This window comes from Zootoca vivipara, chromosome 2 (genome assembly GCF_965207765.1).
Source record: "Zootoca vivipara chromosome 2, rZooViv2.hap1.1, whole genome shotgun sequence".
NCBI lineage: Eukaryota > Metazoa > Chordata > Lepidosauria > Squamata > Lacertidae > Zootoca > Zootoca vivipara.
Window position 1 is genome coordinate 121122242 of NC_142584.1, and position 14131 is coordinate 121136372.

Sequence of the window (14131 nt, forward strand, 5' to 3'; positions counted from 1 at the left end):
ACCTGCTCATCCCCACCCCAGACATGTTTCCCATGTCTCTTTCTTGACAGAGGTCATCATGTTGTTAAGTCGTTTAGTCGTGTCCGACTCTTCGTGACCCCATGGACCATAGCATGCCAGGCACCCCTGTCTTCCACTGCCTCCCGCAGTTTGGTCAAACTCATGTTCGTAGCTTCAAGAACACTGTCTAACCACCTCGTCCTCTGTCGTCCCCTTCTCCTAGTGCCCTCAATCTTTCCCAACACCAGGGTCTTTTTCCCGGGAGTCTTCTCTTCTCATGAGGTGGCCAAAGTATTGGAGTCTCTCAAGTGTCTCCTCCAGCACCATAGGTCATCATAAGGGCGACCAAAATAGTTTCTGGGCCAAAACCGGCCCTAAACCCCCATTGAAATGGATACAGAAAACCAGTTTCTTCCAATAGCACCTAGAAAAATGACATTTTAGTTAAAGAACCAATGCTCTTGCCAGTGGCACAGGAAGGGGGGTGCAAGCCTCCCCAGGTGTCATCACGGTGTGTGTGTGACAAAATGGCAAAAATATGTGTTTTTTTAAATAAATTTGGGCTCACGACACTTTGTGGGGGGAAATTATTTAAAATGAGTTTAATAACTTCATCTGACAATTGATTTACCTCAACATGATATTGAAACTTTTTAGTTCTGTCAACAAACACAACGGGACGTGGCTGAACTTGATGCTGTGTAGAGGAGAGGAGATGGATAAGGAAGGAGAGGGGGCGTTTATTTCAGACGAAAGTGAAAGGAATGGATTTGGATGATTTGATTTCAAAATTTGCAGAGAACAAAGTTGGGGGGGGGAGCTTTTAAGTGCTTATGCTCAAAATGTAAATAATAAACCAGAAAATACAAATTGCAACTGTATATTATTTTTCCTCCTTTTAATAATTTCAATTGGGGGGGGGTTGACAAAAAAAATGCACCGGGTGCCACCTGGCCTTACTACACAACTGCCCTGGGGTCCCTTCCAACTCTCCAGCTCTATGATTCTATGACAGAGAGAGGACATGGGAGAATGTATGAGATGTTAAAAGACAAGAGTTCTATGAATTCCTGGAGGAGACTGCTATCGATGGATATTAGCCAGGATGGCTCTACTCTGCCTCCACAGTTGAGGGCGGCAACGCTTTTGAATATCAGTTGCTGGAAACCCAGGGAGAGAAGAGGGTTCTGGGGCTCATGTTCGGCTCCCTAGGTCTCCCATAGTCGCATAGTCTATTCACATAGCCGCTTGCTCTTGAGCTTGGATCCTGCTTTTTGGCTTCTTCCTGGGGGCACCTGGCCAGCCGGGGATTGTGGCCGAGTATCCTGTCCACGCTGCTGCTTGCCCCCAGCCCAGGAATCAAAGGCCACAGCAGTTGTTTGTTTGCCCATCCGGTTCCCCTGGCAAAATCTCCTCACTGCTGAATGGCAGCAAATGGCAATCTGTGTAGATTGGAGAACCCGATTGCGGTTTGCTCCGATTCAGCTGTAAAGAGGGGAGAAGTGGAGGAGCCAAGTGTGGACGAGCCCCGAGTGTCTCACGCCAGCAGGATGTCCTCTGGGGAGACAGATGGTCTCCAAAAAGAATCCCGCTTGTCTTCCACTGGGCGACCAGCAGATCCAAAGAGATCTCGGCAGCCGGAAGACAGAAGATTGCACAGCAGGTGGGGGGAGAAGAAATAGCTGGACAACTCCTTCAATTTGCATTAATTTATTTTAATGAGGCACAGAAATAAGGTACAACTTAGGGAGAGGCGGGAAACCACCAGATAAAGATACCAGAAAAGAATGAATCCTTCCTTGAGGATGTTAAGGCATGATCCAGACAACACAGCCAAATCATGATGGAGGTCTGGCCAGGCTGACTGGGTCACATCCTGACCTTGCTGAAACACACCCCTCCCCTGTGGATTGTTCTCCCTGCCAGAAGAAATGCATTCATGCACACTGCATTTGGAGGGGGGTCTCTGCCCATTTTCTTCCTCTTCCCCCCCTCACTCACTCCAGTCTCAGGAAGAGCAGATGTATTGCTCTGGTGAGGCATTTTAGGAGAGGCGGGTGGGCTGTTCTGTTTCTCTCCTCTGTTCCCACAGATATGGGATCCACGGGTGGATCCTGTGGGATAATGGTTTGGTGCTTCACACAACCCACATCAGAAGAGTAGGGAAGGGCTCCCCCCTCCCCCTTCATTCTGGGGATTAGTAGAGTGGGGGGGAGGGGCTGATCCAGGCAAGCCAGCTGCAAAGTGGGTGTCCCACCCCCGCCCAAGTTTGCACTGCAAGATCATCTTGTGAAGCATAGAGATGGACCCAGCCTCTGGGGGTGGGAGAATATACACACAAACACAAACACACAAATTGGAAAATTAGAAAATCGTTGATTTCAGTAATGCAACTTAAAAGTGAAACCAATATATGAGATAGATATATGAGCAAGATATGTCAAGCCTTTGTTTGTTGTTGTTGTTTATTTTTCTTTTAATTTTTACAAATGCTTTCTTTTGGAAATTCCACAGTAATAAAGGAAATACAAAAATAAACATCACTATTACATTCCATTTATAATTGACCCGCCTAACGACAAATAATTACAGTGGTACCTCATGTTGCGTACAGCATCCGTTCCGGAGCCCTGTACGCAACGTAAGCAGTACGCAACATGAAGTGCCGCGTCTGCGCATGTGCATGGTGCGATTCAGCGCTTCCGCCCATGTGCATGACGTCATTTGTCGTGTCTGCGCATGCGCGCACCGGCGAACCCGGAAGTAACCCGTTCCGGAACTTCTGGGTTCGGCACAGACGTATCCTGTGTCGTAGGCAACCCGCAGCATTCGTAACATGAGGTATGACTGTACAATTATAACAAATCAAGGTTTGACATATCTTGCATTGCATGTCATGCATCTAGCTCATATATTGGTTTCACCAAGGCAGCCCTTTATCAGGAGGTTTTTTATGCGTGATGGTTTTTTCCATGGTTTTTAATCACCTGTAAGCTGTCTACAGTGGCTGGGAAAATCCAGCCAGATGGGCAGGCCATATATACTGCTGCTAATAATAATAATAATAATAATAATAATAATAATAATAATAGTAATAATCCTTTTTTATTTATACCCCGCCCTCCCCAGCCAAGGCCGGGCTCAGAGCAGCTAACACTAGATATAAAACAACTGATTAAAATACAACTGAAGAACAAGACTAAATACGTTAAAATTAAAAATGCAGCCTCATATGGAAGGAAAAGGGGGAGGGGATCATGGTTGGCTCCAGGCCCAAATGCCAGCTGGATCAACTCTGTCTTACAGGCCCTGCGGAAAGAAATCAGGTCCCGCAGGGCCCTGGTCTCAGGAGACAGAGCGTTCCACCAGGTCAGGGCCAGTGCTGAGAAGGCCCTGCTTCTAGTTGAGACTAATCTGATTTCCTTCGGGCCCGGGACCTCTAAGGTGTTACTATTTATGGACCTTAAGGTCCTCCGCGGGGCATACCGGGAGAGACGGTCCCATAAGTACAAGGGTCATGGGCCGTAAAGGGCTTTAAAGGTCAAGACCAGCACCTTAAATCTGACCCTGTACTCCACCGGGAGCCAGACAAGCTGGAAAAGCACTGGGTGAATAGGCTCCCATGGCAGGGACCCCGTGAGGAGCCTCGCTGCAGCATTCTGCACCCCATTGAGTTTCATTCCCACAACTCTTCATTCCCAACTTCAAACATTTCCAATTCTTTCACAAAAACCAAAATCCAGCTTTCTCTCATCTCATCATCACTCATCCCCACCACTCCAGATTCACACACATTAAGTCAGGCATCCTCAAACTCAGCCCTCCAGATGTTTTGGGACTACAACTCCCATCATCCCTAGCTAACAGGTCCAGTGGTCAGGGATGATGGGAGTTGTACTCCCAAAAGAGGGCCAGCTGCATTAAGTCTTCAGAAAGAAGGTATTGAGGGGCTCTGCCCTTTCTCTGTCCCCTGTTCACATTTCAGCATCTTCTCCTTTAAGTGACCACACTGTTTCTGTTCGGTTTCTGATAATTGGTTCTCATGGGAAACTTACAGATTCTTGCTTCACACAATTAACTCAAGGCAGTGTCAATTTACTCTTGGCAGAAAGCCAAGGTCTGCCTGACCTGACAACAACTCTCTCATTGGTTAATGACCAGCACTGAACTCTGTTATCTAGGAATGCTAGCACAGTTGTTTCTTGTGGGTGTTAGGAGTAGGAGTGCTGCGTAGAGAGTAAGGATTTATTTTGCTTTGCTTTGTTTGCAGAAAACTGCTGGTTTTATTTTCTTTTAATAAGTCCTGTAAATAGTTATTCTGCGTCTAGCCAACTAGTCATTTCCACCTCAACTAACTTCTGCGGTGTGCAGAAAAACTCTGCTAGGTTTGGGCTAAAGCCACTAGAGCTATGCCTGACACTTCAAAATACTAAGAGTTTCCTTGTTCTTCCTTTTGCTACGGACATACCCATAAATGCCCTTCCAACTCTATGATTCTATGATTATCCTTACTATTGGAAGATGCTACCTTCATTTCAATACATAAAAGACTTAAACTTTGATTGAAACTCTTTCTATATTGCTAAAATTTACATAATTTCTCTCTTGTCTGAGCTTGTTGATGTCTTCTACGTTTTACACTATCAGTGAACTTCTTTGCACACTGCATACATTGAAATGGTCTCTGCCCTTTGAGAGTCTACTGATATTTTCTATGTGCTCCACTTGGACTAAAACTCTTTCCACTCTCCATGTGAATCCGCTGATGAATTCTAAGTGTTCCACTTTGCCTGAAGCTCTTTCCACACTCTCTACATTTAAATTGTTTCTCTCCTGTGTGAATCCATTGATGTTTTCTAAGTGTTCCACTTACACTAAAGCTCCTTCCACACTCTATACATTTAAATGGTTTCTCCCCAGTGTGAATCCGTTGATGAATTCTAAGTGTTCCACTTTGCCTGAAGCTCTTTCCACACTCTCTACATTTAAATGGTTTCTCCCCAGTGTGATTCCGTTGATGTTTTCTAAGTGTTCCACTTGGACTAAAACTCTTTCCACTCTCCATGTGAATCCGCTGATGAATTCTAAGTGTTCCACTTTGCCTGAAGCTCTTTCCACACTCTCTACATTTAAATGGTTTCTCCCCAGTGTGAATCCGTTGATGAATTCTAAGTGTTCCACTTTGCCTGAAGCTCTTTCCACACTCTCTACATTTAAATGGTTTCTCCCCAGTGTGAATCCGTTGATGAATTCTGAGTGTTCCACTTACACTAAAGCTCCTTCCACACACTCTACATTTAAATGGTTTCTCCCCAGTGTGAATCCGTTGATGTTTTCTAAGTGTTCCACTTACACTAAAGCTCCTTCCACACTCTCTACATTTAAAAGGTTTCTCCCCAGTGTGATTCCGTTGATGTTTTCTAAGTGTTCCACTTGAACTGAAGTTATTTCCACACTCCATGTGAATCCGTTGATGTTTTCTAAGTGTTCCACTTGCACTAAAGCTCTTTCCACACTCCATACATTTAAATGGTTTCTCCCCAGTGTGAATCCGTTTATGAACTCTAAGTGATCCACTTTCACTGAAGCTCATTCCACACTCCATACACTTAAATGGTTTCTCCCCAGTGTGAATCCGTTGATGAATTCTAAGTGTTCCACTTTGCCTGAAGCTCTTTCCACACTCTCTGCATTTAAATGGTTTCTCCCCAGTGTGATTCCGTTGATGTTTTCTAAGTGTTCCACTTACACTAAAGCTCCTTCCACACTCTATACATTTAAATGGTTTCTCCCCAGTGTGAATCCTTCGATGAATTCTAAGTGTATCACTTGAACTGAAGCTCTTTCCACATTCTATACATTTAAATGTTTTCTCCCCAGTGTGAATCCGTTGATGTTTTCTAAGAGTTCCACTGTCAGTGAAGCTCTTTCCACACTCCATGCATTGGAATGGTTTTTCCCCAGTGTGAATCCGTTGATGTCTTCTAAATGTTCCACTATTAGTGAAGCTCTTTCCACACTCCATGCATTGGAATGGTTTATCCCCTGTGTGAGTCCGTTGATGGTTTCTAAGGTGTCCACTCTGACTGAAGCTCTTTCCACACTCCATACATTTAAATGGTTTCTCTCCTGTGTGAATCTGTTGATGGTTTTTAAGGTTGCCATTCGTACTAAAGCTCTTTCCACACTCCATGCATTTAAATGGTTTCTCCCCAGTGTGAATCCGTTGATGGTTTTTAAGGTTGCCATTCGCACTAAAGCTCTTTCCACAATCCATACATTTAAATGGTTTATCCCCAGTGTGAATCCTTTGATGAATTCTAAGATGTCCACTCCTACTGAAGCTCTTTCCACACTCCATGCATTTAAATGGATTCTCCCCGGTGTGAATCCTTTGATGAATTCTAAGTGTATCAATTGAACTGAAGCTCTTTCCACACTCTATACAGTTAAATTGTTTCTCCCCAGTGTGAATCCGTTGATGAATTGATAAAGTTCCACTGTCAGTGAAGCTCTTTCCACACTCCATGCATTGGAATGGTTTCTCCCCAGTATGATTCCGTTGATGAATTCTAAGTGTTCCACTTCTACTGAAACTCTTTCCACACTCTCTACATTTAAATGGTTTCTCTCCTGTGTGAATCCATTGATGAATTCTAAGTTCTTGACTCTGCCTGAAGCTCTTTCCACACTCCATGCATTTAAATGGTTTCTCCCCCGTGTGAATCCGTTGATGAATTCTAAGGTTGTCACTCCTACTGAAGCTCTTTCCACACTCTATACATTTAAATGGTTTCTCTCCTGTGTGAGTCCGTTGATGGTTTATAAGGTTACTACTCTGACTGAAGCTGTTTCCACACTCCATGCATTTAAATGGTCTCTCTCCCGTGTGAGTCCATTGATGGTTTCTAAGTGTTCTGCTACCAGTGAAGTTTTTTCCACACTCCATACCCTGAAATGTCTTCTCCACTGCTTGCTTTGGAGCACGTGGAAAATAAAGTCCTGTTTGGGTTTCAAGGAAGAGAACAAAGGAATATGAAACACAGAAAGTTCAATTAGCATATTCTCCTTTTTTAACATCTCATACATTCTCCCATGTCCTCCCCCCTGCAATGAAGAAATATCCATGAACATGCCTTCTAGTCGTCTGGTTCATAGTTTATAATGACATATTTCATCCTCTCCATACTAATTCTCCACCCCCAGGCCGTATTTTTGCTCATTCAACCTCTATATGTTTATTAACCACCTGCACAGTTCATTGGGCCTCAGGAGGTTCATACTGACCATTTTGGGAGATCCAGGCCTGAGTCTTTTTTAGGGACTGTGATATGGGCCTGTCAGAGAACGAGTGACAAGGCTTGGTGCTTGCGGTCAGCTGAAGGAGTGCTCAGGTAGGAAAATGTGCTTGGGTCTAATCAAAAAAGAATCGCCAGGCTGCCCAGGTAATGCAATTAGTGACCATTAACAGGTATCCTTGCAGACAGGCTTTCTGCTGTATACCGCCTCCTGTGATGTATTCCTGCTGTAGTCAGTCTCCTTCTGTATAATATTTTGGGGGATGGTCTTGGGTTACAGGGTGGACAATTTCAAAAGACTATATAAGGGCTTGCACACCTCCCTCCTGGCCTCTGTTGTTTTCTCCTACTGATAGGGAACCCACTTAAGGACTATATGGGCTCTTGGATGATGATGATGATGATGATGATAATAATAATAATAATAATAATAATAATATATTTTTATTATTATTAATACTCCGCCTATCTGGCTGGGTTTCCCCAACCACTCTGGGCGGCTTACAACAGAATATTAACATACAATATACAAATGACATGAGAAGACTGTGTTTATATATTTGTATCACCTATTAGTCCCATGATCCTTGTTTTTAAAAGCAATAAAAAGTTATTCCAAAAAGAAAAGAAAATGGCATCACACGGAGGCCCCATCTGCAGTCAATCCTGAAATTAGGATCAGGTCACGTCTGGTCTACTGTGCAAGCTGAGCGGCGAGGAAACCTCGAGCTCTGAGGTTCCTGGCTGCGTGGAGGGGGGGGACCCGCGAGAGCGACGCGGACCCCCAGAGGACCCCCAGATCGAGCTTTCTGGGGTTGTGAGGGCTCAGCAGTGCCCCGAAACGACTCCTCCGCTGCCCAGTAAGCTCTTTTGGAGCCCCAAGAGCCAGCGGAGTGGAAGTCGCGGGAGCCATTTTGAGCACACCGCTGCCTCCACGGAGCGAAGCTCCGAGCCGACAGTCTGCAAGCGGCAGGTTTTTCCTTCAAAAAGAAGATTTGAACAAATTGGACACCGTGAGTAAAAGAAAGATTTAAAAATCGGAACTTTAAAAATTGGCCACGGGAGGAGATTTTAAAGGGAAGTTGATCTCTCCCACTGAGTGCTTCATGATGCAGTTAACTTGTCTGAAGCTGTGAACTGACAGGAAGCTTCAAATCGCCTAAAAATTGAGTCTAAAGGCTTTCCCTAAGGCAGGGTAAAAGGGAAAGTTGAACTGTAAATAGATCCCTGCAAAAGACTGTTTTTGACAAGGGGAAGCCCCCCCTGGAAGTTGGAGTCGGGTCAAAGGAAGGATCAGCTAGCCGCCATTATGATGTCACAATAGAAAGGATTCCTTCAGTAGCACCTTAAAGACCAACTAAGTTTTTATTTTGGTATGAGCTTTCGTGTGCATGCACACTTCTTCAGATACAGTGAAATGGAAGTTTCCAGGCACTTATGTAGAGAAGGGGTGGGGAGGGGTGGGGATGGGGAGGGGGGATCACTCAGAAGGGTGGTGGAAATGGGTGATTGACTGACTGATAGCTGTTGATGACCGGAAACGACTGCAAATGGTTTTGCATGAAAAAGCAAGGGTGGAGATGGCTGAAGATCGCTTATCATGTATAATGAGATAAGAACCCGATATCTCTGTTCAAACCAGGTCCCTCCATGGTTTTGAGCTTGGTGATAAGTTGCAATTCAGCAACTTCTCTTTCCAGTCTATTTCTGAAATTCTTTTGTAGTAAGACAGCTACTTTGAGATCTTGTATAGAATGTCCTGGGAGATTGAAGTGTTCTCCTACTGGTTTTTCTGTCTTCTGGTTCCTGATGTCAGATTTATGTCCATTTATCCTTTGGCGTAGGGTTTGGCCTGTTTGTCCAATATAGAGAGCTGAAGGGCACTGTTGGCATTTGATGGCATACACAATGTTAGAGGATGAGCAATTAAATAGTCCTGAGATGGTATGTTGGATGTTGTTGGGGCCAGTAATGGTGTTGTCTGGGTGTATACACCCCTCCTTCTTCGATATTCCCTGTGCTTATACACCTTCTTCACAAATCTCCTGTCTCAAAATGTGGCCCCCACCCTGGCATGGAAGTCGTCAAAGTATAGATCAAAGTATAGATCTTCCGCATGTCCTAAATCTGTTGTGTTCTTAAGAACACCGGGCATGTAGACCCTTTAAAAGCTCCAGAGGTGAGCTTGTAAAATTTGTGAATTTGCTGAAATGGCAAAATTAATGGCAACAATTAGAGGCTGTTCTAACCAAAAAAATCTACAAAGAGTGGAACTGTGTAAAGGAATATATGGAAAGAATTGGGATTAGAGTTCAAAGCACAGAAGAATATAAGATGATATTATAACATATATGGAATAAGAAATACAAACGTTAGTTAACACAACGAGAAATAACATGCAGAGAAGATCACAGATCGCAGATGGGTGAAGGAAAGTTAACGGGTCGAGGGGAGGGGGGTAAAGGGCAACATCTGGAAATCTGTTAAAGATATAAATGTGATTTAAAAGGTCAAGAACAAGGAGTTAAAAGAAGGATACTAACATTAAGAAATGAAAAAACAAGAGATTTCAGAATAATTTGGTACAAAGGAAAATATGCAAGTCATGTTCTTGCTTCTATTCTGGTTAATTTTGGATGTAAGTCTTCTGTTGAAAAGATTGTATATGAATATAAAAATCACATGTGGACAAGGCAAAATAATAATAATGAAAGACTAGCAAAACAAGGAAAGACTCAGCCGCTGGAAGGGGGGAAAGTTACCACAGAGAAAGGATGCTATCATTTTCCTCTGATGTAAGTTGACTTTTGCAAGTTTGTGATCTATGCTCAAATGTATTTTGGAATCCAGAAAATTTGCAATTAACCTCAGCTGATTAAAACCCACCCAAATGAAAAACAAAACAAAACATAAAAACATACAGTAAGAACTCCAGAGGAGAACTTTAGGCTCCTCTTGTGACAAGATTCCCAAAGGCTTAGGGTAGCTTGATAGAACTAGATTATTTTGAGACAGCACCAATTTCCATTTCTTGTTAATCAAACCCCACAGACTCTCTGCTATATTTCCCCCCAAAAGCTTTTACAAGTACCTATCAGGCTGGTAAGAATTTTATGACAGTCAGTCAAAAATGATCTTATGAGTGCCATGTCCTCTGTTAGTAGTACAAGACACCCAATGACTGATAATCCCTCCAGAATGTTGGGAGACGGAGTCTTTTATCCTTGCTTTAGCATTTCCTGAGGATAGATCTAAAATCTGCTTTCACATTAGTTCCTCTACTTTTTTAGCCTGAATAGGGGAGAGACATGTTTTGTTGCATCTGGGAGAGAGGAAGTGGTCGGGTTTTTGCTGCTGCAGATGCAGAAGGACATTTTCCCTCTGCTCCTCCCATGTGCAAATGTTTCCATCTGGCTGCAGCCTCTGTTCACAAATGTGACTTATCCCTCCATCTGAAGGGGGTTTATTTGCATGCGCAGTTTTCCTTGACCCAAAGCCCCTTCCCCAAAAAGGAAGGCAGCATTTGGATCCCAAGGAAGAACAGAGCTGCAGACCCCCTGCGAACTGGCCCCCTCCCTGGCTTGGCAGAGAGGACAAGGGAGGACCCTCCGCTCCCTGACTTGGGGGTCTCCCCCCCAATGCATGATCTGAACAGGGACCCCCATGCACCCTCTCTGCACCCCTGGGACCCCCTTCTCCCCATGGCACCCTCAGGGGGAAGAGAGAGATGGGAGACTTGTTTGGCAGGGGGTTGGACTGGATGGCCCTTGTGGTCTCTTCCATGATTCTATGGCTCACCGGATTCCAGGAGGGGAGAAGAAAGCAGCCTCCTCTGGGCTTTGCAGGCAGAGATGTGGGAGGGAGGGAATTCAGCAATGGAGGACCTTGCCCCCTCCCCCTTCACTTCCTGTCCTCTCTAGGAATGCAGCTCTGCTCCTTTTAACCCTTGCCCTTCCTGCTTCTGCGCCTGCGCTCAAGGGGCTGCCCCCCTTCCCTCCCTCTTTCTCCCTCTGTGCCAAGGACTCTGCCCCAAGGAGCCCACATCTAAGCAGACAAACCACAAGGGAGAGGAGGGTGTCCGTGAAGGGGGGGTTATCTTGGCTCTTCCCCCTCCCCCAACTTTGTACCTCCAGGCTCCTGAATCCCAAGGAAAGTCTGGGATGGAGAAAAGGCGAAAGTCTGCCTAGTGGAGGGCTCATAAATGGCTTTATCAAAACACCCTCTTTTTTTAAAAAAACCCAAACTCCAGCTCAGCGAGTGGGGGGGGACGTGGGGGAGGGGCTTCTCAGCCAGGAGATCCCTCCCCTCCGGAAAATAATCCCCCCCCCACCGGGGTCAAGTGGATTTTTCTGCTTCTGTATGTTCTCGAAGCTACGAACATGAGTTTGACCAAACTGCGGGAGGCAGTGGAAGACAGGAGTGCCTGGCGTGCTCTGGTCCATGGGGTCACGAAGAGTCGGACACAACTAAACGACTCAACAACAACAACAATCCGCTTCTCATCCCAGGAAAAGACAGATGAGGAAGTGAAGTGTCCCAGGCAAGGAATGAAACGCACACGCGATTGGGGGGCTCAAGGGGGAGCAGATGTGGAAGCCCCAAACCACCCCCAGACAGGAAAGGAGAAGCTCAGGATTGCGGAGAGAGGGAGGGGGGCGCATGTTGCTCAGTGGGGCGGCCCCTCCCTCTGGGACTCTTCCCACTTCAAAGGAAGAGGGACACGTGCCATTTTTTCCCTGTGTTTCCTGTCTCTTCCCCCCCCCTATTTTCTCCCTCTCTCTCTTTACCTCTTGGTCCTCTCTGCTCCTCCGCCTTCCTGGCTCCAGATTATTCCGCTTTCCTTATGCGCAATAGAAAGGGGTTTTGGGGGGGGGGTCTGCAGTGACGCCCCTCCTTCCCTCCCCAACTTTCCTTCTGGCCCCCCTTCCGGCCTGGAAACTTCCGGCACATTTAGCAGCGACACTTCCGGTTCCTTTTGGGATGCGCTTGCCCGTAGAGCTACTTCCGCAGAGCAGCCTCCCCCTGTGTTGGGATGGGAAGAGGAGGGGACGGCGCTGCCTTTGGCCTCCTGCTCTTGGGGCTCCAAGGGGACCCCACAGAAGAGGGTCGAGATGGCTGCGGGAGGGGCATCATATCTGGGGGTGATCTGAGTTTGGGGGGAGAGAAGGACGTGGTTTTCCTGCCCCTAAACCTGCAAGCTATGGTTTCCCCAGTAGTGATGTATGGAAGTGAGAGCTGGACCATAAAGAAGGCTGATCGCCGAAGAATGGGTGCTTTTGAATTATGGTGCTGGAGGAGACTCTTGAGAGTCCCATGGACTGCAAGAAGATCAAACCTATCCATTCTTAAGGAAATCAGCCCTGAGTGCTCACTGGAAGGACAGATCGTGAAGCTGAGGCTCCAATACTTTGGCCACCTCATGAGAAGAGAAGGATCCTTGGAAAAGACCCTGATGTTGGGAAAGATTGAGGGCACAAGGAGAAGGGGACGACAGAGGACAAGATGGTTGGACAGTGTTCTCGAAGCTACCAGCATGAGTTTGACCAAACTGCGGGAGGCAGTGCAAGACAGGAGTGCCTGGCGTTCTATGGTCCATGGGGTCACGAAGAGTCGGACACGACTAAACGACTAAACAACAACAACAACAAAACCTGCAAACAGGGCAGCTTGAGGGGGTTGGGTCTGATCCAGCCAAGCCCATGTTGCCCAGAGACCCCTTGGCCCAGCTTGGAGAAGAGGATTGCTTGGGAAAGTGAAGATCTAATGATCTAATAAGAAGAAAATCCTTTTCCTTGTTCTTTCTTCCTGGGTCAGAGGGTGGGAGGGCTTTCCTGATAAAATTATAAGAATAATATTTTATTTGTACCCCACCCTCCCCAGTCTAGACCGGGCTCAGGGCGGCTAACAACACTAAAATCACAGCAAGACATAACCAGAAAACAATTTAAAATACAGTTTAAAATACAATGTTGAAATTTAAGATTTAAAAGTTTACATATGCAGCCTCATTTTAAGTAGTCCATGAATGAAAAACCCTGACCGGGGGGGGGGGGTGACACAGGGGTCAGTCCGTGTCCAATTCAAAGGCGAGGCTAAACAGCTCTGTCTTGCAGGCCCTGCGGAAGGATGGCAGATCCCTCAGGGCCCTGGTCTCCTGTGAGAGAGCGTTCCACCAGGTCGGGGCCAGTACTGAAAAGGCCCTGGTCCTAGTCGAAACCAATCTGACCACCTTATGGCTTGGAATCTCCATAATGTTGTTATTTGTGGACCTTAAGGTCCTCCGTGTGGCATACCAGGAGAGGCAGTCCCGCAGATACAAAAGTGGGGCTGGATTGTAGCCCGCTGTATGTGTCAGGGAAATCCATTGCTCCACCCCTTTCCCCCCTTTGGCCCTGCGCACAGTTGGCCTTCTGCCTGCTCTTTTGGTGGTGGAAATGACACATGGAAACCGCTGTATAAGAGACCCCACCCACTGCATTGGCTCCCCACAGCAGCTTGCTAGATGCCTCTGGGATGACCCATGTATAGGGGGTTCCTGACATTCTTGAACCCCTTTCTCCCCACTGATGGAAATCCATAGGCATGCTGGAGGTACTGCGCCACTGAGAGGATAAGGCTCTTGAAAGGTCCTTGTCCACTGATACATCCTGCAGCCTGGATTGCTTTAAATCTCTAATCCTAGGATTTGGGACTGTGGGTAGGAAGAGAGAGTGTCCTCCAAACAATTAAAATGATGCATATTACGGCAAAAATGAAGCTCTTCACACAGCTTGTGGGATTATTTCCACCTGGAGCGATTGCATTTTTCCCCCCCAAAAGGAATACAAATGTTT

At 46.0% G+C, this 14131-nt stretch overlaps 2 protein-coding genes across 2 annotated transcripts in view; both read right to left on the bottom strand.

Moving 5' to 3' along the window:
* The window catches only part of RXRB (retinoid X receptor beta), a 371934-nt gene that overhangs the window by 102917 nt on the left and 254886 nt on the right, over nt 1-14131 (bottom strand). The gene's annotated exons all lie outside the window — the stretch shown is intronic.
* LOC132591203 (uncharacterized) lies at nt 1695-12595 on the bottom strand. Its single transcript, XM_060268571.2, has 2 exons — nt 12086-12595; nt 1695-7002 (listed from the first exon to the last, which is right to left on the bottom strand). The coding sequence occupies exon 2, from the start codon at nt 6947-6949 to the stop codon at nt 4700-4702; it is 2250 nt and encodes a 749-aa protein (XP_060124554.1). The 5' UTR covers nt 6950-7002; nt 12086-12595; the 3' UTR covers nt 1695-4699.